This window comes from Salarias fasciatus (assembly GCF_902148845.1).
Source record: "Salarias fasciatus chromosome 23 unlocalized genomic scaffold, fSalaFa1.1 super_scaffold_20, whole genome shotgun sequence".
NCBI lineage: Eukaryota > Metazoa > Chordata > Actinopteri > Blenniiformes > Blenniidae > Salarias > Salarias fasciatus.
The window spans coordinates 8430560-8456132 of NW_021941230.1; the positions used below are offsets into that span (position 1 = coordinate 8430560).

Consider the following 25573-nt stretch of genomic DNA (forward strand, 5'->3'; position numbering starts at 1 on the left):
ACTCTGATTTTCACATAAATCATCTGTAGATTTTATATTAGAAGTTAAAGTTTTGCATAAATCACCCTATCACAGCGCCTCCTCTGTCCCCGTGATGCGGTCACGTGACGAGCTGGACCAATCACATTTACGTGTACACGTCCTGCTGGACTGACATGACCAGTAACTCGTCCCAGGGTCGCCACCCTGCACCTCAAAAGATGTCTAATGAATGGTAAATTTTCTGTCTTAAATTTTACTTAATCTGTACATTAAATGTGATTTTTAAATATTAAAAGTTTACAACAATCAACTTGAAATTGCATTATTTATGATTAAAGTAGCTGAATTACACTGTGTAATATTAGCATTACTGAAATGGCAAAGGCCTAATGTTTAATCAAACAGAATGACATGCAAATATTATTCAAGTGTCAGAGAATCAGAGCGAGTAGCTCGCCTTTCTCGATGTTTCGGATTAACTGGTTCCCCTCTTAACTGGTGACTGATTACGCATGCGGGGGACAGCACCTGTTGAAGCAAGGCTCACAAAAGGCACCAAACTTAAAGGTATATCGTGTAACTGCAGATAACCGACGTTCGGCTGGCACAACCACAAGTGTCGATCGGGTTCTCACGACATGTCGGTCACCAGTTAACATAGAAACCAGTTAACCCGAAACACCGGTTTTCTCTCCAGGTGTCTGGGGAGGCGGGCTTTTGGAGTGATTCCACCAATGATGATAGAGAACAAACAATTGACATGAAATCAAACCAACCAGCGCTGAATATGGGCTGAAATTGAAGAATGAGGTCCCACCTAAGAAACTGACCACGAGCTCCATCAGCTCCACTGAGCACGACCTATTTTCTAGGTGGCAGAATGGTTCATATTTCAAAGTTTTAGATTATTTGCCCTAAAAGTCAAAATGTATAAGTGAATTAAAACACCAGTCCAAATGGTTTCTTTTCTTTAATGCTCATATAGCAACAAGTGAACACACAAGTGTCTCTAAAATACAGGATGCACATGGGTAGAGCATGCAAGGTGCACACAGAACACACTCACAATACAATATACACAATTCTGCTGAGCTGTAACAGATAAACATAATAAATACAATGTGATCAAACATTCAGGCAAAAAGGACAAATATATTAATTTAGAATTTTCAACAGGATTAGATCTGAAGTGAGGGTAAATGTGCAAACTGTAAAAAAAAGTGCAAATGTATTCTGAGCTATAACCTTTACGAAATGCACTCTTGCACCACCACATTTTCACTCCCTTCCTGTGTGTGCACACCTCATACACTACATGGAGCTCCAGTGTCAGTCAGCGATTTAAAGTGCTCCGGGGACTTTTTCACCACAGTATCATTGCAAACACCAGTAAAGCTTAGGTTGTTCCAGGCTGTATGTCACAGTCTGTACATTCAATACATCCTTCTTAAAGTGCTCCAAATGAAATGTCACATGGGTTAGGATATCTCAACAAGAAAGGACACGAGAAGACTTTAGCTTATTTGTTTGTCATGATTCCTAAAAGCGAAGCCAAACATTGATCATACAACAGCGTCTTCTCTCGCTTTATATTTCTGCTCCAGTGCTGCTCCTGTGGGGCAGCACTTGAAAAACTTCTCCAACCACAAAAAAACTGCAGACGTCCAACTAAGCTGATCCAGTCATTCAGTTTTACTGTGAGTTAGAAGGAAAGCTTCTGAAGTGTGCAGGCTGTTTAAGGCACTTTTTGCAGGAATCATATGGAAATAATAGATGTCAAGCCTCTCCTCAGTCTGGTAACAAGAGTGTTTCATGTTCAAAGGGGGGAGTGGACCCAGGCTGACAGCCTACATCCTGAAATCTGAACTCATGATGTTCTGGAACTACGAGATTGCAGCAGGAAAGACCAAAAAGTGTTTGGGTTTTTTTTTCTCAATGAAATGGAAGTTTATTAAGATCAATAGCATAATCTAACTACATTGGTGTCATATTCATCATATAGAAGCGATTCAACCAAATCAGAATACACAACACTAGCTGGAAGTATGCAGGTTTTCACATCATTTGATTGTACCGATTGAAAGGTCAATACGTAACAAACATAGAAAACAAGTTTAAATGTACAGAGATCTTATACTGAAAAAAATGTGTTCAAATTATATGAGATGTAAAAAAAATCTATGCAAAATCCGTGTTTACCATTTCACTGATATTCAATCATGAACCAGTGTCTTCATTTGAATTGTTTCATTGATTGTTGTCATCTCCGCCCCAGATTTCAATGCAGTAATCTAAGAATCTAAAGTCTCTTTCTGGGAAAAAAGCTCTCGTGAAGCGGGCGTCTTGGAGCTGGGAGTTCGCTGCTTCAGCGAATTGCAGTCCGGTTGTCTTAAAGGTGTTTGGTATGGTCTGAAAAGCCAAAACAAGAAAGAAGACATTCCATCATTCATTCATTGAAATTGATCGGACAGTCACATGAGAGAAAAAGCATTACAGACCCCCTTCCTTACCCAGTGAGGGGCTGTGCTTCTTTTGCAGGTGTGCTGTTCCTCTGCGGATCCCTGAAAGACACAACCAGGCCTCAGAAACGCCACCGGTACAGAGACCTCAGCACTTCACTTCAGATTTGAAGCGGATTGTCTCTCGGGCCACACTGGACCCTCCTGCAGGCCACTTTTGGCCCTCGGACTGTATGTTTGCCACCCCGGCAGGTGCAGCAGTAAATGTACCTCCTGTTCTTCCGTTCACGCCGGAGGACAAGGACCACAGCAACCAGGATGGAGATCAGCAACAGCAGCGCCAGCGACACGGCCAGCAGCAACGCAACCCAGCTGCTTTCTGCGAGAGATGAGAGGAGAACAGGTCAAACACCTCTTCAGATCCGAGAGAACCTGAATGTTTTGTTTTTAAAATCACTGAACCGTTAGAATGAGAGAGCCTGGCGGGCTCCTCCTCCTCCCCGGACATCGGGGATCCTCCTCCAATGACCTCAGGAAGGGTCACAAACGTGTGGAGCTGAGGACCAGACTGCTGTTGCGCCGCACACCCAACGATGCCGCCGTGCGGCGGCGAGCCCCACAGCAGGGCCGAGGCGTTGACGCTGACGGTGCCGTTGGGGTTGGACACCGTGACCCAGCTGTGGTTGGACAGGCGGAGGTCCTGCTGGGTGACGGAGAGCGTCACCGTGGGGGCGGGTCGCCCCGTGGCAACGCACCGCACCACCCGGGGGCCCCCGGCGGGGACTGGGGGGCTCACCTGGAGGAGCGGTGCCTGCAGCTCTGCAGAGACATGGGAGACGTCAGCGACGGCGTGCAGTGGGACGCAACACCGGGGCGGGGCGGAGGGGGCGGGGCTCGGCCTCACCGTGGAGCTGCAGGCAGGTTCTTCCTGTGAAGACGCCTTCGGGGTAGATGTTGAACAGGCAGCGGTAGCAGCCCTCGTCCTCCACCTGCACCCTCCGCAGCACGATGGAGCAGTTCTGCAGGGACGCGTCTCTGAACGCCACCTTACCGGAGAACTCGGCGTTCACCCTCTGACCGAAGAACCGGTTGGAAGAGGCCAGGTCCCTCTCTCTGCCGTCTCCGGTGGAGGACAGCTTCTGCCAGGTGACCTGCCGGACGTCTTTGGGCTGCAGCAGCTGGCAGCAGAACAGAGCGTCTCCTCCGACGGCCGCCGTCACCGTCTGCTGGGTTTGGACCACATCTGGCAGAGCTGCAGGGAGCAGGAACACACACCTCACATCCACATTCTGAGGGATGAATACACCCCAAACACACACACCTCTGGCACAGTAGTGAAAAATGGAGCATGATCACACATATTTGACTTTTCCAGGCTGTAATCTCCTCTAAACGCTGCTCAGGTTTTCTGTCCTGTAAAACAATGTGTCATTTGCGAAAAGTACACTAAATACTGAGTGGATTATTAAAATTAGATCTCTTGTAGTAATCCCCTGCATATGGAGCTGATGAGGCTGTTTTTTCTCATTTTTCACACAAATGCAGAAATCAGATGCAACAACTGGCAACAAGAGAGACTCTCTTTCTCTCACTGATCAGCTATTTGCTATTTTAATTATATAAGAAATCATCAACAGAACCGAGGGTTTAATGCGTGAATATGAAAATTATGAACCACTTTTATGTGATAAAATGTGTCATAAAATGTTCGTATTGCACCTTGCATTACTTTTTGCACAGACCTCGTGTTCTACATGCCTCTTGCTCCGGTAAATTTCTCCTCTGTGACATTAATAAAGTCTCCTATTCTATTTGTTGAGTTTTACCTTCGGAAAGGAGAACCACTGTGGAGAGAAAACACAGCAGCATGAGTCCAGACGAAACACACAGCAACCTGCTTTCTGCCATTCTTCAAATTTTCCCGCTACTTTGTGGTCCTCCACTTTCACTTTTGTTACTTTGAACTGCTGCTGCAGGGGCGGGCCATTGTGGGCGCCAACCTCCGCTCATAAAACATGAGGATCAAGTGCAAAAAAAGATGTAATTCCGGAGAACCTCCAGCAGGGGGCGATGATGCTTGTTTCAAAAAGAGCCCCGGTCTCATTAGAACCCATTCAAAAATGCAGTTTTTCAGAGTGCAAATAAACATATAAAGCGCCCGGTTTCAGAACATGTTTTGGTCTCTATCACTAGTTTCTATAACCGTGCTGGCTTCACCAGACTCTGATTTTCACATAAATCATCAGTTGATTTTACACTCAACGAAAAATATAAATGCAACATGTTTGTTTTTGCTCCCATTTTTCATGAGATTGACTCAAAGATCTGAAATTATACACATTATTACAATTTCTTTCAAACATTGTTCACAAATCTGTCTAAATGTGTGATTAGTGAGCACTTCTGCTTTGCTGAGATAATCCATCGCCACATCAAGATGCTGATCAGACACCATGATTAGTGCACAGGTGTGCCTTAGACTCTCCACAATAAAAGCCTGAAATGTGCATTTTTATTTATTTATTTATTTATTTATTTATTTATTTATTTATTTATTTATTTATTTATTTATTTTATTTTATTTTATTTTAGCTTTATTGGGGGTCTGGGGACTCAGAACCAGTCAGTATCTGGTGTGACCACCATTTGCCTCATGCAGTGCGACACATCTTCGCATAGAGTTTATCAGATTGTCAATTGTGGCCTGTGGAATGTTGGTCCACTCCTTTTCCGAGGCTGTGCGAAGTTGAAGAGAACACCTCTCCTACGTGCCAGATGCCATCGAATGTGAGCATTTGCCCACTCAAGTCTGTTACGGCGACGATCTGGAGTCAGGTTAAGATCCCGATGAGGACGACGAGCATGCAGTTGAGCTTCCCTGAGACGGTTTCTGACAGTTTGTGCAGAAATTCTTTGGCTATGCAAACCAATTGTTTCAGCAGCTGTCTGAGTTTAGACAGATTTGTGAACAATGTTTGAAAGAAATGGTAATATTGTGTATCTTGAATGAATTTTAGATCTTTAAGTCAATCTCATGAAAAATGGGAGCAAAAACAAAAGTGTTGCGCTTATGAGTGTATTAAACTTCACTTCACTTCATTAAAGTTCACAACAATCAACTTGAAATTGCATTATTTATCATTACAGTAGCCGAATTACACTGTACAATATCAGCATTACTGAAATGACAAAGGCCTAATGTTTAATCAAACAGAACGATATGCAAAAATTATTCAAGTGTCAGAGAATCAGAGGGAGTTGCTCGCCTTTCTCGATGTTTCGGATTAACCGGTTCCCCTGTTAACTGGTGACTGATTTCTGTAAACGCATGCAGGTAGCAGCACCTGTTGAAGTAAGACTCACAAAAGGCACCAAAGTTTAAAGTATATTCTGTAACTGCAGAAAACCGACGTTCGGCTGGTACAACCACAAGTGTCGATCGGGTTCTCAAGACATGTCGGTCACCAGTTAACATAGAAACCAGTTAACCCGAAACACCGGTTTTCTCTCCAGGTGTCTGGGGAGGCGGGCTTTAGGAGTGATTCCACCAATCACGATACAGAACAAACAACTGACAGGAAATTTAACCAACCAGCGCTGAATATGGGCTGAAATTGAAGAATGATGGAAGTGTCTCACCGAAGAAACTGACCACGAGCTCCATCAGATCCACTGGGCACGACGTGTTTTCTAGCCAGAATGGTGCATATATCAAAATTTTAGATTTTTTGCCACAAAAGTCAAAAACACCAATCCAAATGGTTTCTTTTTTTAATGCTCATTTAGCAACAAGTGAACACACAAGTATCTCTAAAACACAGGATGCACATGGGTAGAGCATGCAAGGTGCACACAGAACCCGCTCACAATACAGTTATATACATGATTCTGCTGAGCTGTAACAGATAAACATAATAAATACAATGTGATCAAACATTCAGGCAAAAAGGACAAATATATTAATTTAGAATTTTCAACAGGATTAGATCTGAAGTGAAGGCAAATGTGCAAACTGTAAAAAAAAAGTGCAATGTATTCTGAGCTATAACCTTAGGAAATGCACTATTTCTCCACTACATTTTCACTCCATTCCTGTGTGTGCACACCTCGTACACTAGATGGAGCTCCACTGTCAGTCAGCAATTTAAAGTGCTCTGGGGCCTTTTTCACCACAGTATCATTGCAAACACCAGTAAAGCTTAGGTTGTTGCAGACTGTATGTCACAGTTTATACATTCAATACATTCTTCATAAAGTGCTCCAAATGAAATGTCACATGGGTTAGGCTATCTCGACAAAAGAGGACATTAGAAGACTTTAGCTTATTTGTGTTTCATCATTCCTAAAGCGAAGCCAAACACTGATCATACAACAGCTTCATCTCTCGCTTTATATTTCCACCTGTGGGAATAAAAGAAAAAGAAATTTAGAACACAGCACGGATGAAATATCAGCGTGTAAATAAATTCCAAGAAAAGGATTAACAGTGTGAAAAATAAATCTAACCTCTTGTGTGTAACCACAGCAACAACGCAGACTATGACCGTGACGACACAGACGCTCAACACCACAGCCACGTGAGAATGAGCCGTCCCTGCAGAGAGATCACAGATTAGTGAGTGACTCACCAGAGTGCTGCACAGAGGCGGAGCACTTACAGCAACATGAAACATAAACAGCACAGTCAGAGAAACTGGAAGCAGTCACTTATTATACTGTTCGTGGTCAATGGTAGTTTTTAGACTGAACAACATGTTTCCTGTGATATCTCCCAGTAACCTTTATGAGGCAGCTGACATTTGAAAGCGGAAGTGAAAGAAAAACCTCATAATTTCTCAGGTGGAGAATGTGTTACTGAGTCATATGACTAAAAAAAACCCTGCCGTCAGAGCCAAAGACCTGTTGAAAGTCCCTGGATCTGGTGAACAGCTTGGGGAAGTACGGTGGAGGCAGCATCATGACCTGAGGCTGCTTTACTGTCATCAATCAAGTCTAAATTAATCTAAAAGTCATAAGACTTCAAATGAGGGGAAAATGAACCTCGAGAACTCAAAACTCAGGGTTCACTCACTTTTCCCCACCTACACTGTCCATGCTGTGTGTTCAATAAAGACCTACATTTCTTATTTTAATTCAATTACTGAATTAATTAAATTTCATTTAATTTTAATTTAAGAACATTTTAGGCCTGATATGCAAAGAGTCTGTGTCAGTCATGTCAAACAGACTGTAGATTTCAATAAAATGACTGAAATGAAGTGCAAACAGGAGTATTTCAAGGAAGGTCTCGCTTGAGATACTGGTAATATGAGAACAAACTGTGCTCTTTTCTTTGTTTCTATGTACGATTTGATAGAGATTCCCAACTTTAAAAGTAACAAAGATGGATTCACTGGCAAGAAATAAGAATTTGTGAACAAAGAACTTAAAAAAAGCCAAAAAAATGTCAGATCATAAAGTCTGCTGGTGAAAGTCGTGGGGGGCCAGGTGAGGAAACGCCTCCCTTCTTACAGCTCCCTTTACTCGTTAATAACCGATGCAATCAAAACATTCTGAACATGATAGATCACATTTGGAATGTTTGTCATATGATCTTCCTGGTGAGGTAAACTGTGTGTGGTTGATGTACACACCGTCCTTCCGCTCCTCGTGCTGTAGAACCAGAGGGATTCTCTCCGTCCTCTGGCCCGGCTTCCCTCTGTTCAGCACACAGTCCACCTGTCCCTCCCAGGGGGCATCAAGCCTCAGCGTGACGCTGCTGCTGCTGGTGAAGGTGCGGTCAGCATTACTGACGGTCTGCGTTTGCTCCGGGCTGGAGGCGGCGACTCCGGAGGGTAGCTCCCACTGAATGCTGGGAGCAGGTTTACCTGTGGCGCTGCAGCTGAGGACCACCTCACTCTGGTGCTCCTCAGCCCCACTGAGGACCTGCACGCTCGTGTTGGCCTCTGAGATTCCTTGAATCAGAAGAACAGTCAGCACGGTGGAGCCAGAAGACCTCGTCCCTCATGCTGGGCGAGGAGCGGCGGTGTACCTTGCACTGTGAGGCAGGTCTGCCGCCCTCTGGAGCCGTCGGGGAACACGTTGAAGGAGCAGACGTAGCAGCTCTCGTCCTGCCACGTCACGTCCCTCACGGTGATGGCCGTGGAGTTGAGCGCCGCCTCAGTGAAGAACACTTTCCCCCCGTACGGCTCGTTCACCTGCCGGCCAAAGCGCGGGCTGAAGGTCGCCAGGTTCTCCACGGACTGGTCTGAGAAGAGCCTCTGCCAGGTGACCTGACGCACGCCTGGAGGGAAGACGCCAGCAAACACGCTGAAGGAGCCGCTTTGTATGGAATGCCTTTTACACACACTTTGGGATGGATAGATTTACATTCCAATGAATTTCTGACATACATCTATACTCGGACTCCTCACCTGTGGGGTCGGCAGAGGCACAGCTGTAATGCGCCTCCCCTCCATATTCTGCTGTTTCATCCCCAGAGCCGCTGATCTGTGAGCTGGAGGCTGCAACAAATCACAGCAGAGTGTCAGGAAGTGCAGGATGATCCTGAAAATAGTCTTTGCTCATAGTTGTATACAAAAAAACTTAGTTAAAACTGGGTGATAAAATGCACATTTTTTGAAATATGGAATTATTTATATTGTTTCTTTATTAAAAACAAGAAAACAATAACCAAACATTTAGAATCCTAATATTAACTTGAAGTAATAGCAAGCTAGTGATACGTAGCACTGGTTATAAATTTTCTCAAATATCTCTTGTCTTTGAGCCAATTGCCAACCCGAATCCGAATTCGGCGATTTAAAAAAAAACTGACGGCCCTCCATTAATCTAATCTTGATTAACGTGATTAACGCTGATAGTCTTCGAACACATATTTGAATGACAGAAGCATGGAGTTGGTCTTACCTTTAAAGAGCCAGCATATGGTTATGAGCTGGAGCAGCATTGCTCGGGGTTTGTCGGCGAGCTGCTTTACTTTCACTTCACTCAGGCACATCGACTCTTATAACAGCTGATCGACTTTTAGTTTCTGTTTCCTGTAATTGATGACTCAGCGCTTCTGCGTTACCTGACATTTATTATTTTGATGGTTTTGTGTTTACCTACGAAAATAACAGATCCAACTGTGTGTGTGTGTGTGTGTGTGTGTGTGTGTGTGTGTGTGTGTGTGTGTGTGTGTGTGTGTGTGTGTGTGTGTGTTTTAGTTCACTGATTTGTTTCTTTATTTAGCAAAGAAAGCAAAGAAAAATCTAATCTTTAGTTTCACTTCTTATCTTTTCCATCCCCCACCCAGTCATGTTAGGTGTGTCTTCTGATCTTTATTGATCAATCCTGGTATTTATTGTTCATGCGAAACCATTTTTTATTTACCTTTTTGATGTGCCGACATGGGAGGGTTAACCCTAACCCGAACCCATATGATTCCTTTGTGATAAATCACATCCTGTGAAACTGAAAATGTCAGAATAAAACATGCCTGAAGCCATGACACATGCTTGTTACCAGTCAACAACATATTTAAGAGAAGCTATAATCTGGGAAAGAACCTGAAAAGTCACATCATCAATTCTGCAAAGATAAGTACAGGAAAGCACCACCTGTAATATAAAGCCAGGATTCTAAAGAAACTCAGCAAGAAATTACAGTGACATCTCATAGAGGGAAGGGGACATGTGATTAGGAGCCGGTTTTTGGTTAAGACTGTCATGTGGTATCATGTGCTGCTTCACCTCAAATTGCCCCAGATTACCATTACTGTAAACCAAACGACAGAGATTAAAAAAAAAACCCAAACAAACAAAAAAACCCAGCAACAGTGAGTAGTTTCTCTGAGGTAAACCCCACTTCAAAATGTCAGGGATGTCCTCAACTGCATACTTCCTCAATTATATATTTAAAAAAAAATTAAAAATCAGCGTTAAGCAGGGGGATACCAGAGTGAGCAGAATAACCGGACAGTGTTTTTACCATTCAGCAAAAATTCTGGATTCTGGGAGAATTTTTTTTTTTTTCCTGAACGATTCTTTGATTTTCTAATGACACACAGCTGTAGATGATTGTGTTTACTGAAGCCATGTGGCCAACTGAGGACCTTTGTAATTGGATTTCAGATATTAAATTACAGATGGCAGAAAACTTCCTCCACCTCCTCAGGCCACCCATCTCTCTCTCTCTCTCTCTCTCTCTGGGGCCAACACACACATGCTGAGACACGCCTTTGTGTCAAGATGATAGAATTCCAGTAACATTCTGCTCTCCGGTCTTCCCCAAATAAAACATTCTAACCGTGGTTCTGCTTTCTGTTCCCGCTCCAACAAATGAGTAGCTGAATTCTGGAGAAGCTGAGGAGAGGCATTGCACTTTGCTCCCTGTGTCTTTTAGGATCGATTTTAAGTCTGGGAAAATGCTTCCCCAGCCTAAAGGAGCACACAAGCATTCAGCGAAGGTATAGAGGAACATCAATGAGCTTTCATTTCATCCAAGTAAATTAAAACGAACAACAATTGCAATTTTCAACCAAAGAAATGGAAGGGAAACATTTTTTCAGACTGTTTTTTCCCAACACTGAAAAATGGACAAATTAAGCCTGACCACCTTATACAGACACTCCTCTATAACCCCTGTGATTTTCAATAACATTAATCTCTTCTGTTCGTAATTCATTCTGTCAAGTGTCCATTTATTTCATTAATCATTCATCTTTAAAAGAAGGGTTTCTTCCTTTATGAAACAGATTTTTTTATCTGTGAAAGTGACTAGAAATGGCTGCGTTGTACTTGGTGTTAATACAGCTGAACTGAAATGCTCATTTGCATATTAAGTCAAATTAGATGATGACATCATTTAAAATGACACACTGTTGCAACTCAGTCAGGAAAGTTCTAAATGACATAATCAAACAGAAAGAAGGAAAGTACGGGTTTCTACGACCAGCCATAGATCCCTGGTCGTTAGCGCAGAGAGAGATACAGCCATAGAGCCCTGATCACTCAAGGGCAGCTTTTAAATGGAAGTATTATTGAAAAACATCTATTATGTTTTATTATTCTTTTACATATGTAGAAGTTGTATCGACAGTTGCTAATCATATTCCACTCGCGTCTTGTCTCTTATCACACAGAATCATTTGAATAATTTACGATTAATCCAGTGATTGCGGTTCAAAATTTATTCTGTCAAGTGTCCATTTATTTCATTAATCATATATTCAGTTTTATAATCAATAATTGGACATGCATCTTAAAGTTCCATTAAGAGGGGAGCCATATTCTTTAACATATTCAAACACGTTTGTTTTAAAGTAATGTACTTACTTTGCCTAGTAATAATTTTTTTTTAAAAATATTATCACTCAGTTACTAACACAGTTAAATTTTTTTTGAAGAAGCAACTTGTAACGAAAATTAACTACTTTTTATAAGTAAGTTGTTCAACACAGGTTATTCAGCTGTTTGGGTATTTTAACAGTATGACGCCGGGCTCGCACTGGATGCCGTCCGGCTCCGGTCCAGCGCTCCAGAAGCTTTTCGTAACGATCCTACTTTTCCAGACGCAGGAGCCCTGCGGCGTCAATCTAACCACAAGCAAGTCGGGTGCCGGAAGGAAAGTAGAAAGTGTTTTGCTTAGTATGATGTGTTCCAGAATAAATTATCTCAAAATAAAACATTTGTCGTGTTTTTTCCTTAACATTGTTTTTTTTTCCCCCCTTCTGGTAGAATAAATAACAAACAACGTGATGGAGTCAATATACACATGAGAAGAATGAACGATTTTGTACTTAGTCATTGTACGAAAGTCAAATTACACCAAAATTGCAAAAGAAATACCCTTAGAAGGCTCTGCGTTGCCAGATTAGGCGGGCCTCTGCCAAAATCAGGGTTCTGCTAAACTCGTCGGGCGGGCCAATGAAATGGTTATGTGCTTGTGAAGGGTTTTATTGTGCAAATTCGGTTTTCGCAGTTTTAACATGCATCTTCGATAGAGATGGAGATTTGGCCTACTTTCTATTGTTGGACATATGTTTTGGCTGAAAGCGCGACAGATCTGGCAACCTCCTTCAGCTGACCACAGAGGCCCCAGAGGCAGTGTGCGGTGCAGTGTGACAAGCACACCAAGCGAGGCAAAACAGGGTTAATTTCACAGTGAAATATTGCCCTCTGGTGGTCAGACCGACAATTACAGTGAGGTGTGTATTGAAGGGACTCATCTCTTGACAGCATGCTGGTCTTTTCTTTATTTAATCCATCTGCTGGTATGAATGTTCGTCTAATAAAGCTCTTAGTTTTGATCTGTTCTATCTGTGTTGAGACCACTTTGAAAACGCCCAGAGGGGTTTTCTCTTGTGGCCCTGTCTGAATTCTCGAAGTGACGGTGAGCAGTGAAGCCGGACCACTGAGTAAAGTCCAGCCTCAGTGGGGATGAAGGTGCTGTACGGCCCCACATCTGCACCGTCCTGGAAATAAGAGGAGAAACCATTCAGGAGGAGTAAACTGTGGAGAAGGAGGCTACAGGAGGTTACAGATGTCTGAGTCGTACCATGTTGGGAGGTTTTCTCACTGCATCCGGTTGTTTTTCTGTGAGAAACAAAAAAGAAAAACAAAAAAAGTCTGTTTTACTCAAGATTATTTTTTATTTCGATGTAAGACAAGGTGATTTCTGATCATCAAAGTAATTTAAACATAAATTTAAAGACAACACAACACGCAGTTTTTAAATAGTTTACAATCATAACGGGTGGGGGGGGGGGATCCAAATCTACAAGGCCTTCTATGAAAAAGTTGATTCTGTGGGAAGATGATTAAAGTCATGTTCAGTCAGATTTACCTTTGATGTTGTTTTCTGCAGAAGAACACCAGCATCACTGAGGTCACAATGAGAAAAAAAGCCACAACTGAACCACGGATGATCAGTGGTATCATTGTTATTCTCATACCTGTGGTGAATTCTTCCTCTTCTGAAGCTTTGCACAAAAAGAACGGAGCTTTGTTAGTTCAACAAACCCAGCACTTTATGAATGTGAATACCGAAAAACATCTTAGTTGTGAACAGTTTCTACTTGATTTAGTTCAATTTCATGGTCGTAGAATTGTGCAGATTCTTTCTCTCGGATAGCTTCAACTTTTGCGGTCTTGTCTGTGACCGTTGTTGAACTGACTATGAGAATATGAGAGATCATCCAGATAACCAGACGACAGAAGACTGAGCCCAACAGAAAGGACTCCAGCGAGATCAGACCAAATGCAACCTGGCATTGTGCTGTCAAAGAAGGAAAACTGAGCAAATTAGTGAAAAATCATATCGACCCAATGACATCCTGCAAGACGTCGAGAAGTCTGCAGGAAATGTACTGATGTGATGACACAGCAGTGGGAAACATCAACAGATTCACAAAATCAGGAAACAGAATGTTCAACAAGTGAATTCTGACATTCCAGACATCTGACAGCATTTCCTTATCATGGCGCGGTCTACAGTTCAGAGGACGTCACCAAATGTTCTCCTTTGTCCAGTCAAGAGGTAAAAGGAAGAAAACACTTGGTCCATTTAAAACATTCCTTCAGTAACAACATGAATGAAATAATCCTACCTTCCACAGTGATGCTGAGATGGAGAACATACACTCCATCTGTGTATGAACATGAACAGGTGATGTTCCCGCTGTCAGCTGCAGTCAAATCATGGAAGTGGAGAAGCACTGTCTGATTGTTTCCAGTGAGGAAGAAGCTGGAGCCACATCCCTGATCAAAGCTGAATCCATGTCCATCATACTGGTAGATCAGAGAACAGGGTTCAGCCCTGCTCCGCTCTGTTCTGATCTTACACACCAGCAGAGAGATGAACTCTACAGTCTGGCTGAAGTTGCACACTGGAGTCACATCTGCTTTCTGCCCGATTCTCTTCACAAGGAAATCTGGAATCAATGAGTTTTAATCAATAAAAGTCAGATCAGCTCATCTTTTGAGAGGAAAAACACACAGAGTGGTTGTACATTACCTTCACTGTCACAGAGGGTCAGAAGCAGAAGAAACCACAGTCTGAACGTGTCCATCTCTCTGTCGCTGCAGATGTGAGCTCTGAAAGGTAACTGAGGAAAAAATAAAAGACGAACCCACTTCTTGTAACCTAAATATCATCTCTGACAGAAACACCAGCAGTGGTTAACTCCTGAACAGGATGTGTGTGTGTCTTCAGTTTCAAAACATTCAAGGTCAAACAAGACAAAGAAAACTTTTGAGAAGAAGTCACTGGAGAAAAGAATTAATTTCAAAAGAAAGAATATTCGGTCCTGGAGCTCGATATATAGAAATAGTAACCAACACTGGGTGAAAACCACTTTCAAGATAAGGTCAAAAGTTAGGAAGAAGTTAATTCAGCTTATATCTCGGACAAAGACCGCACATAAGCCTGAGTTTGATCAGCTGGGGAGGCGTTATGGAGACCGCATATGGAAATGCATCACCGCCACATTGAAAGCTACAATACAGCAACTTCATTATTATCATTATAAATTTTATTAATGAGTTTTAAAAAATGTAGCTTAATTCAGAAAAAGAAAAGGCATTTCTGTTGATACATTTCAGTTGGATTTCCTGAGAGCTGAAGTCAATATTCAAGTTATTAAGCAGGCTCAAGATGCTTTATCAAAGCTTGATTGATGGATCACAGGTTTGGTTTAAGATGTCCCTTGTAAGAGTTTGATGTTTTAGTTTCATTGTTAGTCACACACATTCATCTTAACAGACTCTTCACTGACCATTGACGAGGTCAGTGTGGCGGCCATATTGGATGAAGACCTACTTCTAATTTACTTCTACCTGAGGAAGTCTTTACATTCTGAAACCAGGAAATGATTCAGATGGGAACGTATTGATCATTCTGTTCAGATATTTCAGTATCTTAACACAGACTGCTGTCTGACAAATGAGCCAAGCTAAAAGAGAGATGATATTTTCAAATTGTAAAAACTTACAATTCAGGAAAAAAGTTGCTAAACGAACGAGATTATATCACACAAGTGAAGCTCAAAGCGTGTATTTCATGATGATAAAATATGTTGTATACATATTGTGTGAACGTATTTAGCTTCCAAGAGAATGAGTTTAGAAAACAGACTGCTGAAACATAACAGGGTTTGCCCTCTGGTGGTCAGACAGAGAACTACAATGGGGTACGTATTGAATTGACTAATTTCTCGACAGCATGCTGATATTTTCTTTATTTGATCTATCTACTTTTTTGATTGTTCATCTCATAAAGCTCTGACTGTGATCTCTGTTCTATCTGTGCAGTCTCCAATGTGTTTAGACCACTTTGAAAACACCCAGAGGGGTTTTCTCGTGTTCTCCTGTCTGAATTCTCTGAGTGCCTCTGAGCGGTGAAGCCGGACCACTGAGTAAAGTCCAGCCTCAGTGGGGATGAAGGTGCTGTATGGCCCCACGTCTGCAAAGTCCTGGAAACAAGAAGAAAATTAACATTCAGAAGGAGTAAACTGTGGAGGACGAGGCTCTAGGAGGTTTTAGATGTCTGAGTCGTACCATGTCGGGAGGATTTCTCACTGCATCTGGTTGTTTTCTGTGAGAAACAAATAATAAAAAAGATAAAGGCTTCTTCACTCCTGTTACACTTCAGGCTTTTGGTTATTTGCAAAATATGAAAGGTAAAGTGAAGGAAGTTGTAGTGCATCTTGTATCATGAGTGATTTATGATTCTGTGAGAACATGATTAAAGTTGTGTTCAGTCAGATTTACCTTTGATGCTGTTTTCTGCAGATGAACACCAGCATCACTGAGGCCAGCGTGAGAAAAAAAGCCACAGAAACTGAAGCACAGATGACTGTTGGTATTATCATATCTCCCTCTTCATCCTCTGAATATTTGTAAGAATGGAGCTTTGTTAGTTCAATTAAACCAGCGTTATATAAATGTGAATACCGTAGAATGGTCAGAAATAGAATTCTGACATATTCTCCAGTTCTCTCACATTCTAAAACTACATCATGTAACCTAAACGGGGATACATTGTTTAATTCTTAATCTAACCTCTGAATTCTTGATACAGCTCTGACCCATTCCAGCTCAGGCATTCTGGATCCTAATTCACATTTTTAACTGTGATTCGTTCTCGATAAATCTCAAAACTGCAACATGACACACATTCCTGAACTCTCACACACTGTACAGGCCTGACTCATTTAAAGACTGTGTCACACTGTAGATCTCTGTCTCACTTTCTGAAAGGCTCTTGATACATTCTCGACATCTGACAGCATTTCCTTGTCGTGGAGCAGTCTCCAGTTCAGTGGAAGTTACCAAATATGGTCATTTGTCCAGTCAAGAGGTAAAAGCAAGAAAACACTTGTTTTCTTGAAAACATTCCTTCAGTAGCAGCATGACTGAAATAATCCTACCTTCCACAGTGATGCTGAGATGGAGAACATACACTCCATCTGTGTATGAACATGAACAGGTGATGTTCCCGCTGTCAGCTGCAGTCAAATTATGGAAGTGGAGAAGCACTGTCTGATTGTTTCCAGTGAGGAAGAAGCTGGAGCCACATCCCTGATCAAAGCTGAATCCACGTCCATCATACTCGTAGATCAGAGAATAGTGTGGCTCCGCTCTGTTCTGATCTTACACACCAGCAGAGTGATGAAGTCCATAGTGTGGCTGAAGTCACACACTGGAGTCACATCTGCTTTCTGCCCGATTCTCTTCACAAGGAAATCTGGAATCAATGAGTTTTAATCAATAAAAGTCAGATAAGCTCATTTTTTGCGAGAAAAAAAAACAGAGTGGTTGTACATTACCTTCACTGTCACAGAGGGTCAGAAGCAGAAGAAACCACAGTCTGAACGTGTCCATCTCTCTGTCGCTGCAGACGTGAGCTCTGAAAAGTAACTGAGAAAACAAACAATTGACCCACTTCTTGTAACCTAAATAACAGCTCTGACAGGAACACCAGCAGTGGTCCACTCCTGAACAGGACGTGTGTGTGTCTTCAGTTTCAAAACATTCAAGGTCAAACAAGACATAGAAAACTTTTGAGATGAAGTCACTGGAGCCAAGAATTCATTTTAAAAGAACAAATATTCAGTCCTGGAGCTCGATATATAGAAATAGTAACCAACACTGGGTGAAAACCACTTTCAAGATAAGGTCAAAGTTAGAAAGAAGTTAATTCAGATTATAACTCGGACAAAACTGCACACAACACAGCCTGAGTGAAGCATCGGTTCCATCAGCTGGGGAGGCATTATGGAGACCGCACATGGAAATGCATCACCGCCAGAATGAAAACTACAACGAAGCAACTTCATTATTATCATTATAAATTTTATTAATGAGTTTTGAAAAATGCAGCTTCATTCAGAAAAAGAAAGGGCATTTCTGTCAATACATTTCAGTTGGATTTCCTGAGAGCTGAAGACAATGTTCATGTTATTAAAATCAGGCTCAAGATGCTTTATCAATAAAGTTTGATTGCTGGATCACAGGTTTGGTTTAAGACGTCCTTTGTGAGAGTTTGATGTTGCAGTTTCACTATTAGTCACACATCCATCTTAATAGACTCTTCTCTGACCATTGACTGGGTCAGTGTGGCGGCCATATTGGATGAGGACTTGCTTCTTATTCACTTCAACCTGAGGAAGTCTTTACATTCTGAAACCAGGAAATGATTCAGATGGTGAAGTATTGATAATTCTGTTCAGCTATTTGAGTATCTTAACACAGACTGCTATGATATGTTATGAGGGGTCGCACAAAACGTAATTCATTCTGGCCCTCTCATACACATACATTCTCCTTGCACACACATATATTCTCATGCTTACACACACATATTCTCCTTGCACACACACATATTCTCATGCTCACACACACATATATTCTCCTTGCACATACATATATTCTCATGCTTACACATACATATTCTCCTTGCACACACATATATTCTCCTTGCACATACATAGGCTATATATTCTCATGCTTACATACACATATATTCCCCTGCCAAACAGTGATGAGAATCTGTAGAGACAGAGAGGGGGAGAGAGAGAGAGACCGCACTAAAAAAGTATCGTGTACCTGTAATTGATGTAACTGTGTGTATCATAGGGGATTTTGCCTTTGCAGCTCTGTTAACTATTCAATCGGTATTATGCAAGCATTTGTTAGCCCCCCCAACAAATTTCACCACCAGCCGCCACTGATTGTCCGTAATTTCCTGATTGAGGAATATATATTCCAGTTATTATTGAAATAATTATAGTTGGTTCTTTGTATCGGTTAAGTGAAATATTCAGTTTAATTTGTTCCAGTAAGTTCTGTGACTGTCATGCTAACTATTAGCATTTCCATTCTACTTTCCAGAAACATTAGCATTAAAGGGATACAGCGCAGTTTTAAATATTAAATTTTCAATTATTCACACCCACACACGTTTTCACCTTTGCCTGATGGGCAGCAAGAGCTATTTTTGCAAGATCGCAGTCGCTCCTATTTTCCTGTGCAGGACACTGAAGGCACAGAAATATGAGTGATTCGGGTACAAATCGCTCTGAGCTTGACGTAATGCGCGCTCCCGCTGGCCTGGTAATCCTTAAGTTTCGATTTGTCCGCCATTACTCCGCCAGACGCTTAGCAGCAACAACTGAGCAGTACTGAGGATGGAGCTTCCAGAAAGTAAGAAAAGACTGGCTTCTAGCACTACACAACTCCAGCACAGACTCCACAAGGCAAAAGAAACTTACATTTTACTCTAGCGCTGCTAAAAGAGCGAGGAAGGAGTTCCCTTGTTCTGTGCACGTACATGGGCACAAGCCACAGACACGAGCTTTTCACTAAGCTACAGTTACGCCTAAGGCCTGCAGGGGTCGGTGTTTTGCATAAAACGAGCAAACTGCGCTGTGCTCCTTTGAAGCTGGTGTCCTGAGTTTTGAAAGAGAGAGTTTTTTTTTAATCCAATGTCTCGAGGTTCCGCCCTCCCTCTGCTTTCATGAGCGACCAAGCCACTCCCCTTTTATTGTGCACGCTATTATCCGTCGGGTGAAAATGAGAGCCTCCGAGTCCTACAGCATCCTACACGTTTAGCTGTTTACGGTGGATGTTCAGCAGACCATGTATATATCCGAGGTAAGCGTGGCGGCTGCTGCGGAGCTAACTCTCCTCTGCCTGGGCGAGTGGCCATGCTCTCTGGCTGCCACTCTGCTGCAGTTTGATTGACAGCACGAGAATGCGGAAGCTCGAAATCTATTGGCTGACGCTGACGGGCGCTTTTTCGGATAACATGGGGGTCTATGAGACGAAGGCGGGGCTCATAGATAAATCTTTATATTGCATTATGCCAGTGGCGGACAGTGCATTTCACCCTAAGGCCTTCAGAACAGATCCGCCTGAATCAATCCACCTCTCAATAACTATTTTGTTTACAAAAAAAAAATCTTATTATGCAGATATGCACATTAAGAGTTGTTGCACAGCAGATAGATACTTGTGCAGCCAGAATAAATGCCTTTGCTGAAGTGCACAAGTCTCCTACTACATCTGTGCACATACAATGAGCATCAACAACTTAATAAAACAGCAATATTATTTAGGAAAAGAGGACATTTCACTCACCAAAATCCCGATTATTTGAAAACAAAATACATCCTCCTTTCCTTCCTCAAAAAGAGTTCAACTGCTCTGTCATATAGATTATCCATGTGTTTCAGTTCCATAAAGCCAGAGCTGAAAGTCCAGCTTGCCCTGTGGTATTTCTGGTAAGTTTTATTTCTCTTCAGGTCTTCTTCTTCTTTGGAATAATTGAGGTAGGCGACCAACAACTTAGGTGCATACCGCCCCCTACTGTATCTCTTGGTGAATGTAAATCAGAAGGCCTGGATATGCTGTTGTTTGTGTACGCTAGCTAGAAGGTGCTGAGTCTCCAACTCGAAATCTGATTGGTTGAAGCAACTGTCTGATTGGTTGAAGCAGCTGTCTGTTTGACGCTTCACTTTACTTCACTGCGCCATCAGGAACGGACAGTGAAGGCCTCGGGCAGATTTCTTTGGCCCTAGCAACAGATGATGCCTGATATCTGATTGGTTAAATGATTTAATATGAAAAAAAAACATGTCTGGAAGCAGCTCAACAACGGGAAAACTATGAAAGGAACTGGAACATACCGTTTGGAATCATTTATTAATTATTTATGGACAAAATATAATTTACATCAGTCTGTAATTCAGATACTTTTTAGGCCAGCAGAGAAGACTTTGCAGGCCCTGACAGCCCACCACTGCATTATGCTAATATTATGTTGTAGGATCTAACCAGACAAACACATTGAAGCTCTGTTGAAAAATGATACATACGCTGGAAACGAACGGAAACTCCGGACACGAGCTTTAAGCTAGCTGAGATTTTTCCATAGTGTATGTTTATTTATTGTGTCTTAAGGTGTCATATCCACACGGAAAGCATCATTCAACCTTTACATGATGGCACAGGGGTTGAAAAACACTGCCCTAATCCTCCATTTCGGCCTTGTGTAGCGTTAGCGTTAGCTGCTTGTCCTGCTGAAGCCACTTGGATGTTGGCAGGTCTGAAGAGTTTTTCACTTTCCACCATGCTTTGAGTCCAGTCTGGAGCAGATGAACGGGTCACCTGCTGTTCAAGCCATGAGGATAAGGATCAGGCTGTTTCTGGGGATAATAAAATATTTCCCAATACCCCAGTTGCTTGTAGCAGCACTGAGACTCCACGACACCTGCAATGTTGACTGATCTGAACAAGACCCGCCTGCTTGAGCTTCTCAGCCAATCACAGCGCGCTTCCTTTTCCACTATACTCACTTCCTTTTCCACGAAACTCACTCGCACACACATACATTCTTCTCTTAAATACATACATACTTCTCTTACATACATATATTTTCTTTGTACACATGCATATATACCTATTTATTTAGGAGAATGTATGCATGTGAAAGGAGAATACGTGTGTAAGCGTGAAAATATATGTGTGTGCAAGGAGAATATATGTATGTGCAAGGAGAATATATGTATGTGACAGGGCCAGAATGAATTATGTCTTGTATGGCCCCTCATAATATGTTGTATACTGTCATGTTCTGTGAACGCATTTAGCTTCCAAGAGAATGAATTCAGAAAACAGACTGCTGAAACGTAACAGGGTTAATTTCCCAGTGAAATGTTGCCCTCTGGTGGTCAGACGGAGAATTACAATGGGGTGTGGATTGAATTGACTCATCTCTTGACAGCATGCTGGTCTTTCCTTTATTTCATCCGTCTACTTGTATGATTGTTCATCTAGTAAAGCTTTGACTGTGATCTCTGTTCTATCTGTGCAATCTCAAATGTGTTGAGACCACTTTGAAAGCACCCAGAGGGGTTTTCTCTTGTGGTTCTGTCTGAATTCTTGAAATGACAATGAGCAGTGAAGCCGGACCACTGAGTAAAGTCCAGCCTCAGTGGGGATGAAGGTGCTGTACGGCCCCACGTCTGCACCGTCCTGGAAATAAGAAGAGAAAACCATTCAGGAGGAGTGAACTGTGGAGGAGGAGGCTAAAGGAGGTTACAGATGTCTGAGTCGTACCATGTTGGGAGGTTTTCTCACTGCATCTGGTTGTTGTTTCTGTGAGAAATGAAAAAGAAAAAAAAGTCTGTTTTAATCATGATTACACTTCAGGGTGTTTTTTATTTTGGTGTAAGACAAAGTGATTTCTGATCAGCAAACTAATTTAAACATACAAATCAAAGACAACACAAATAAACACAAAATGCAGTTTTTAAACAGTTTACAATCATAACAGGGGGAAAAAATCCAAATCTACAAGGCCTTCTATGAAAAAGTTGATTCTGTGAGAAGATGATTAAAGTTGTGTTCAGTCAGTCAGTTGTTTTCTGCAGAAGAACACCAGCATCACTGAGGTCACGGTGAGAAAAAAAGCCACAACAACTGAACCACGGATGATCACGATCATACCTGTGGTGAAATCTTCCTCTTCTTCCTCTGAAGCGTTGCACAAAAAGAACGGAGCTTTGTTAGTTCAATAAACCCAGCATTTTATGAATGTGAATACCGAAAAACATCATAGTTGTGAACAGTTTTTATTGGATTTAGTTCGATTTTGTGGCCGTAGAATTGTGCAGATTCTTTCTGTAGGATAGCTTCAACTTTTACAGTCTTGTCTGTGATTGGAACGTTGTAGAACTGACTGTTAGAATATTAGATATCATCCAGAGAAGCAGACGACAGAAGACTGAGCCCAACAGAAAGGACTCCAGCGAGATCAGACCAAATGCAACCTGGCATTGTAGTGTTGAAGAAGGAAAACTGAGTGAATTAGTGAAAAAATCACATCAACCCAATGACATCCTGCAAGAAGTCTAGAAGTCTGCAAGAAATGTACTGATGTGATGATACAGCAGTGGGAAACATCACCAGATTCACAAAATCAGGAAACAGAATGTTCAACAACTGAATTCTGACATTCTGGACATCTGACAGTATTTCCTTATCGTGGCGCAGTCTATCATTCAGAGGACGTTACCAAATGTGGTCCTTTGTCCAGTCAAGAGGTAAAAGGAAGAAAACAGTTGTTCTCTTGAAAACATTCCTTCAGTAGCAACATGACTGAAATAATCCTACCTTCCACAGTGATGCTGAGATGGAGAACATACACTCCATCTGTGCACGCACGCTTTTCTCCAACTCTGCCTCGTTTTAGATGTTTGATACGACTGAGAATTCTGACATACTCTCCAGCTCTCTCACATTCTGGAACTCAGTCATGTAACCTAAATGCAGATACATTGTTTAATTCTTATTCTAGAACCTCTGAATTCTTGATACAGCTCTGACCCATTCCAGCTCAGGCATTCTGGATTCTGACTCACATTTATAACTCTGATTCGTTCTCGATACATCTGAGAACTGCAACATGACACAAAGACTTTCACATTCCTGAAGTCTCACACACTGTACAGGCCTGACTCATTTACAGACTGTGTCACACTGTAGATCTCTGTCTCACTTTCTGAAAGGCTCTTGATACATTCTAGGCATCTGACAGCATTTCCTTATGGTGGAGCGGTCTACAGTTCAGAGGAAGTTACCAAATATGACCATTTGTCCAGTCAAGAGATAAAAGCATGAAAAACCTTCCTTCAGTAACAACATTACTGAAATAATCCTACCTTCCACAGTGACACTGAGATGAAGACTATGCACTCGTCCTTGGTATGCACATGAACAGGTGATGTTCCCGCTGTCAGCTGCAGTTAAATGATGGAAGTGGAGAAACACTGTCTGATTGTTTCCCGTGAGGAAGAAGCTGGAGCCACATCCCTGATCAAAGATGAATCCATGTCCATCATACTCGTAGTTCAGAGAACAGGGTTCAGCCCTGCTCCGCTCTGTTCTGATCTTACATGTAAGCAGAGTGATGATATCCACAGTGTGGCTGGAGTTACACACTGGAGTCACTTCTGTTTTCTGCCTGATTCTCTTCACAAGGAAATCTGGAAAAAATGAGTTTTAATCAATAACAGTCAGATCAGCTCATCTTTTGAGAGGAAAAACACACAGAGTGGTTCTACATTACCTTCACTGTCACAGAGGGTCAGAAGCAGAAGAAATCACAGTCTGAACGTGTCCATCTCGCTGTCGCTGCAGATGTGAGCTCTGAAAGGTAACTGAGACAAAAAAAGAAAAGAAGAACCCACTTCCTGCAACCTAAATATCAACTCTGATAGAAACACCAGCAGTGGTTCACTCCTGAACAGGACTTGTGTGTGTCTTCAGTTTCAAAACATACAAGGTCAAATAAGACAAAGAAAACTTTTGAGATGAAGTCATTGGAGAAAACAATTAATTTCAAAAGAAAGAATATTCGGTCCTGGAGCTCGATATATAGAAATAGTAACCAACACTGGGTGAAAACCACTTTCAAGATAAGGTCAAAGTTAGAAAGAAGTTAATTCAGATTATAACTCGGACAAAACTGCACACAACACAGCCTGAGTGAAGCATCGGTTCCATCAGCAGCTGGGGAGGTGTTATGGAGACCGCATATGGAAATGCATCACCGCCACATTAAAAACTACAATAGAGCAACTTCCTTATTGTTATTATAAAATTTATTAATGAGTTTAAGAAAATGCAGCTTAATTCAGAAAAAGAAAGGGCATTTCTGTCAATACATTTCAGTTGGATTTCCTGAGAGCTGAAGACAATGCTCATGTTATTAAAAGCAGGCTCAAGATGCTTTATCAACACAGTTTTTTTTGGGGTTTTTTATCAATACAGTTTGATTGATGGATCACAGGTTTGGTTTAAGACGTCCCTTGTGAGAGTTTGATGTTGCAGTTTCACTATTAGTCACACATCCATCTTAATAGACTCTTCTCTGACCATTGACTGGGTCAGTGTGGCGGCCATATTGGATGAGGACCAACTTCCAATTCTCTTCTACCTGAGGAAGTCTTTACATTCTGAAACCAGGAAATGATTCAGATGGTGAAGTATTGATCATTCTGTTCAGCTATTTGCCACCATTAGATTCATTTAGATTCATTACCTCGTCGCTATCCATCCTTCAGACAGCCACTGGAAACAATTGAAGGTGAGTTCAGTCCGACAGAATTCCACCGGGAGCAGCATTTTACGACGCCACGCACTCGTCCTCATTGGAACTGTAGTATTCCTTCAGGCAAAACACTACTGCTTTTGTCCACTGGCGCCGCCAAAATCAACGAAAACTGAAAGTTCCTTAGTGTTGCTTTAAGATTAACTGTAATATCTGTGCTGTGTTCAATGAGACTGAGCAATTTTTTTGACAAGTCTGAGCCCCACTGCAGTGTCATTTCCAAACTAAGAGCTGATTGGCTGTCACCGATGTAGGAGGGTCCTGATTAGTGATTGGCAGATTGACGGAGCCATGACAGTTCAGCACTGCTAAAGCTAAAGTTAACAGTCAGAAATCTAAATGAATAAAAGTCACTGAAAAGTTTTTCCAAAAGAAGAAAATTTTCTTTTAAAGTGAGTCTTCAGCTTTGGTGAGTGAAAGCATATTGTGGCGATGAGCAGTGACTTGCAGTGCAAGGAAACACAAGAAGCTTCTCT

General features: G+C 41.9%; 2 protein-coding genes and 2 long non-coding RNA genes across 4 annotated transcripts; all 4 read right to left on the minus strand.

Moving 5' to 3' along the window:
• Positions 1 to 1941: 1941 nt before the first annotated feature.
• On the minus strand, positions 1942 to 4363 carry LOC115384016 (OX-2 membrane glycoprotein-like). Its single transcript, XM_030086273.1, has 6 exons — positions 4268 to 4363; positions 3346 to 3693; positions 2904 to 3260; positions 2712 to 2820; positions 2493 to 2543; positions 1942 to 2391 (listed from the first exon to the last, which is right to left on the minus strand). Exons 1-6 carry the CDS (start codon positions 4347 to 4349, stop codon positions 2274 to 2276), a joined length of 1065 nt encoding a protein of 354 aa, XP_029942133.1. The 5' UTR covers positions 4350 to 4363; the 3' UTR covers positions 1942 to 2273.
• Positions 4364 to 5602: 1239 nt separating this feature from the next.
• On the minus strand, positions 5603 to 9499 carry LOC115383655 (OX-2 membrane glycoprotein-like). Its single transcript, XM_030085788.1, has 6 exons — positions 9351 to 9499; positions 8855 to 8944; positions 8473 to 8724; positions 8075 to 8395; positions 6948 to 7035; positions 5603 to 6842 (listed from the first exon to the last, which is right to left on the minus strand). The coding sequence occupies exons 1-6, from the start codon at positions 9439 to 9441 to the stop codon at positions 6806 to 6808; spliced, it is 879 nt and encodes a 292-aa protein (XP_029941648.1). The 5' UTR covers positions 9442 to 9499; the 3' UTR covers positions 5603 to 6805.
• Positions 9500 to 12515: 3016 nt separating this feature from the next.
• On the minus strand, positions 12516 to 13404 carry LOC115383661 (uncharacterized). The gene is made up of 3 exons (XR_003930725.1): positions 13269 to 13404; positions 12981 to 13018; positions 12516 to 12897 (listed from the first exon to the last, which is right to left on the minus strand). It is a non-coding gene; the product is annotated as an uncharacterized LOC115383661 (long non-coding RNA).
• A 2345-nt stretch (positions 13405 to 15749) lies between these two features.
• On the minus strand, positions 15750 to 16319 carry LOC115383660 (uncharacterized). Its single transcript, XR_003930724.1, has 3 exons — positions 16193 to 16319; positions 15980 to 16016; positions 15750 to 15894 (listed from the first exon to the last, which is right to left on the minus strand). It is a non-coding gene; the product is annotated as an uncharacterized LOC115383660 (long non-coding RNA).
• Between the last annotated feature and the right edge of the window lie 9254 nt (positions 16320 to 25573).

What these genes read in the sequence shown, in the direction of transcription:
- LOC115384016 (XM_030086273.1), bottom strand. Translation starts at nt 4,349, where the DNA reads ATGGCAGAAAGCAGGTTGCTGTGTGTTTCGTCTGGACTCATGCTGCTG. An exon ending in CAGGCTCTCTCATTCTAACG is followed by an intron (nt 2,821 to 2,903) that starts GTTCAGTGATTT and finishes CATCTCTCGCAG; the next exon opens with AAAGCAGCTGGGTTGCGTTG. An exon ending in CGTGAACGGAAGAACAGGAG is followed by an intron (nt 2,544 to 2,711) that starts GTACATTTACTG and finishes TGTGTCTTTCAG; the next exon opens with GGATCCGCAGAGGAACAGCA.
- LOC115383655 (XM_030085788.1), bottom strand. Translation starts at nt 9,441, where the DNA reads ATGTGCCTGAGTGAAGTGAAAGTAAAGCAGCTCGCCGACAAACCCCGA. An exon ending in CATATGCTGGCTCTTTAAAG is followed by an intron (nt 8,945 to 9,350) that starts GTAAGACCAACT and finishes GATTTGTTGCAG; the next exon opens with CCTCCAGCTCACAGATCAGC. An exon ending in TGCCTCTGCCGACCCCACAG is followed by an intron (nt 8,725 to 8,854) that starts GTGAGGAGTCCG and finishes TCTTCCCTCCAG; the next exon opens with GCGTGCGTCAGGTCACCTGG.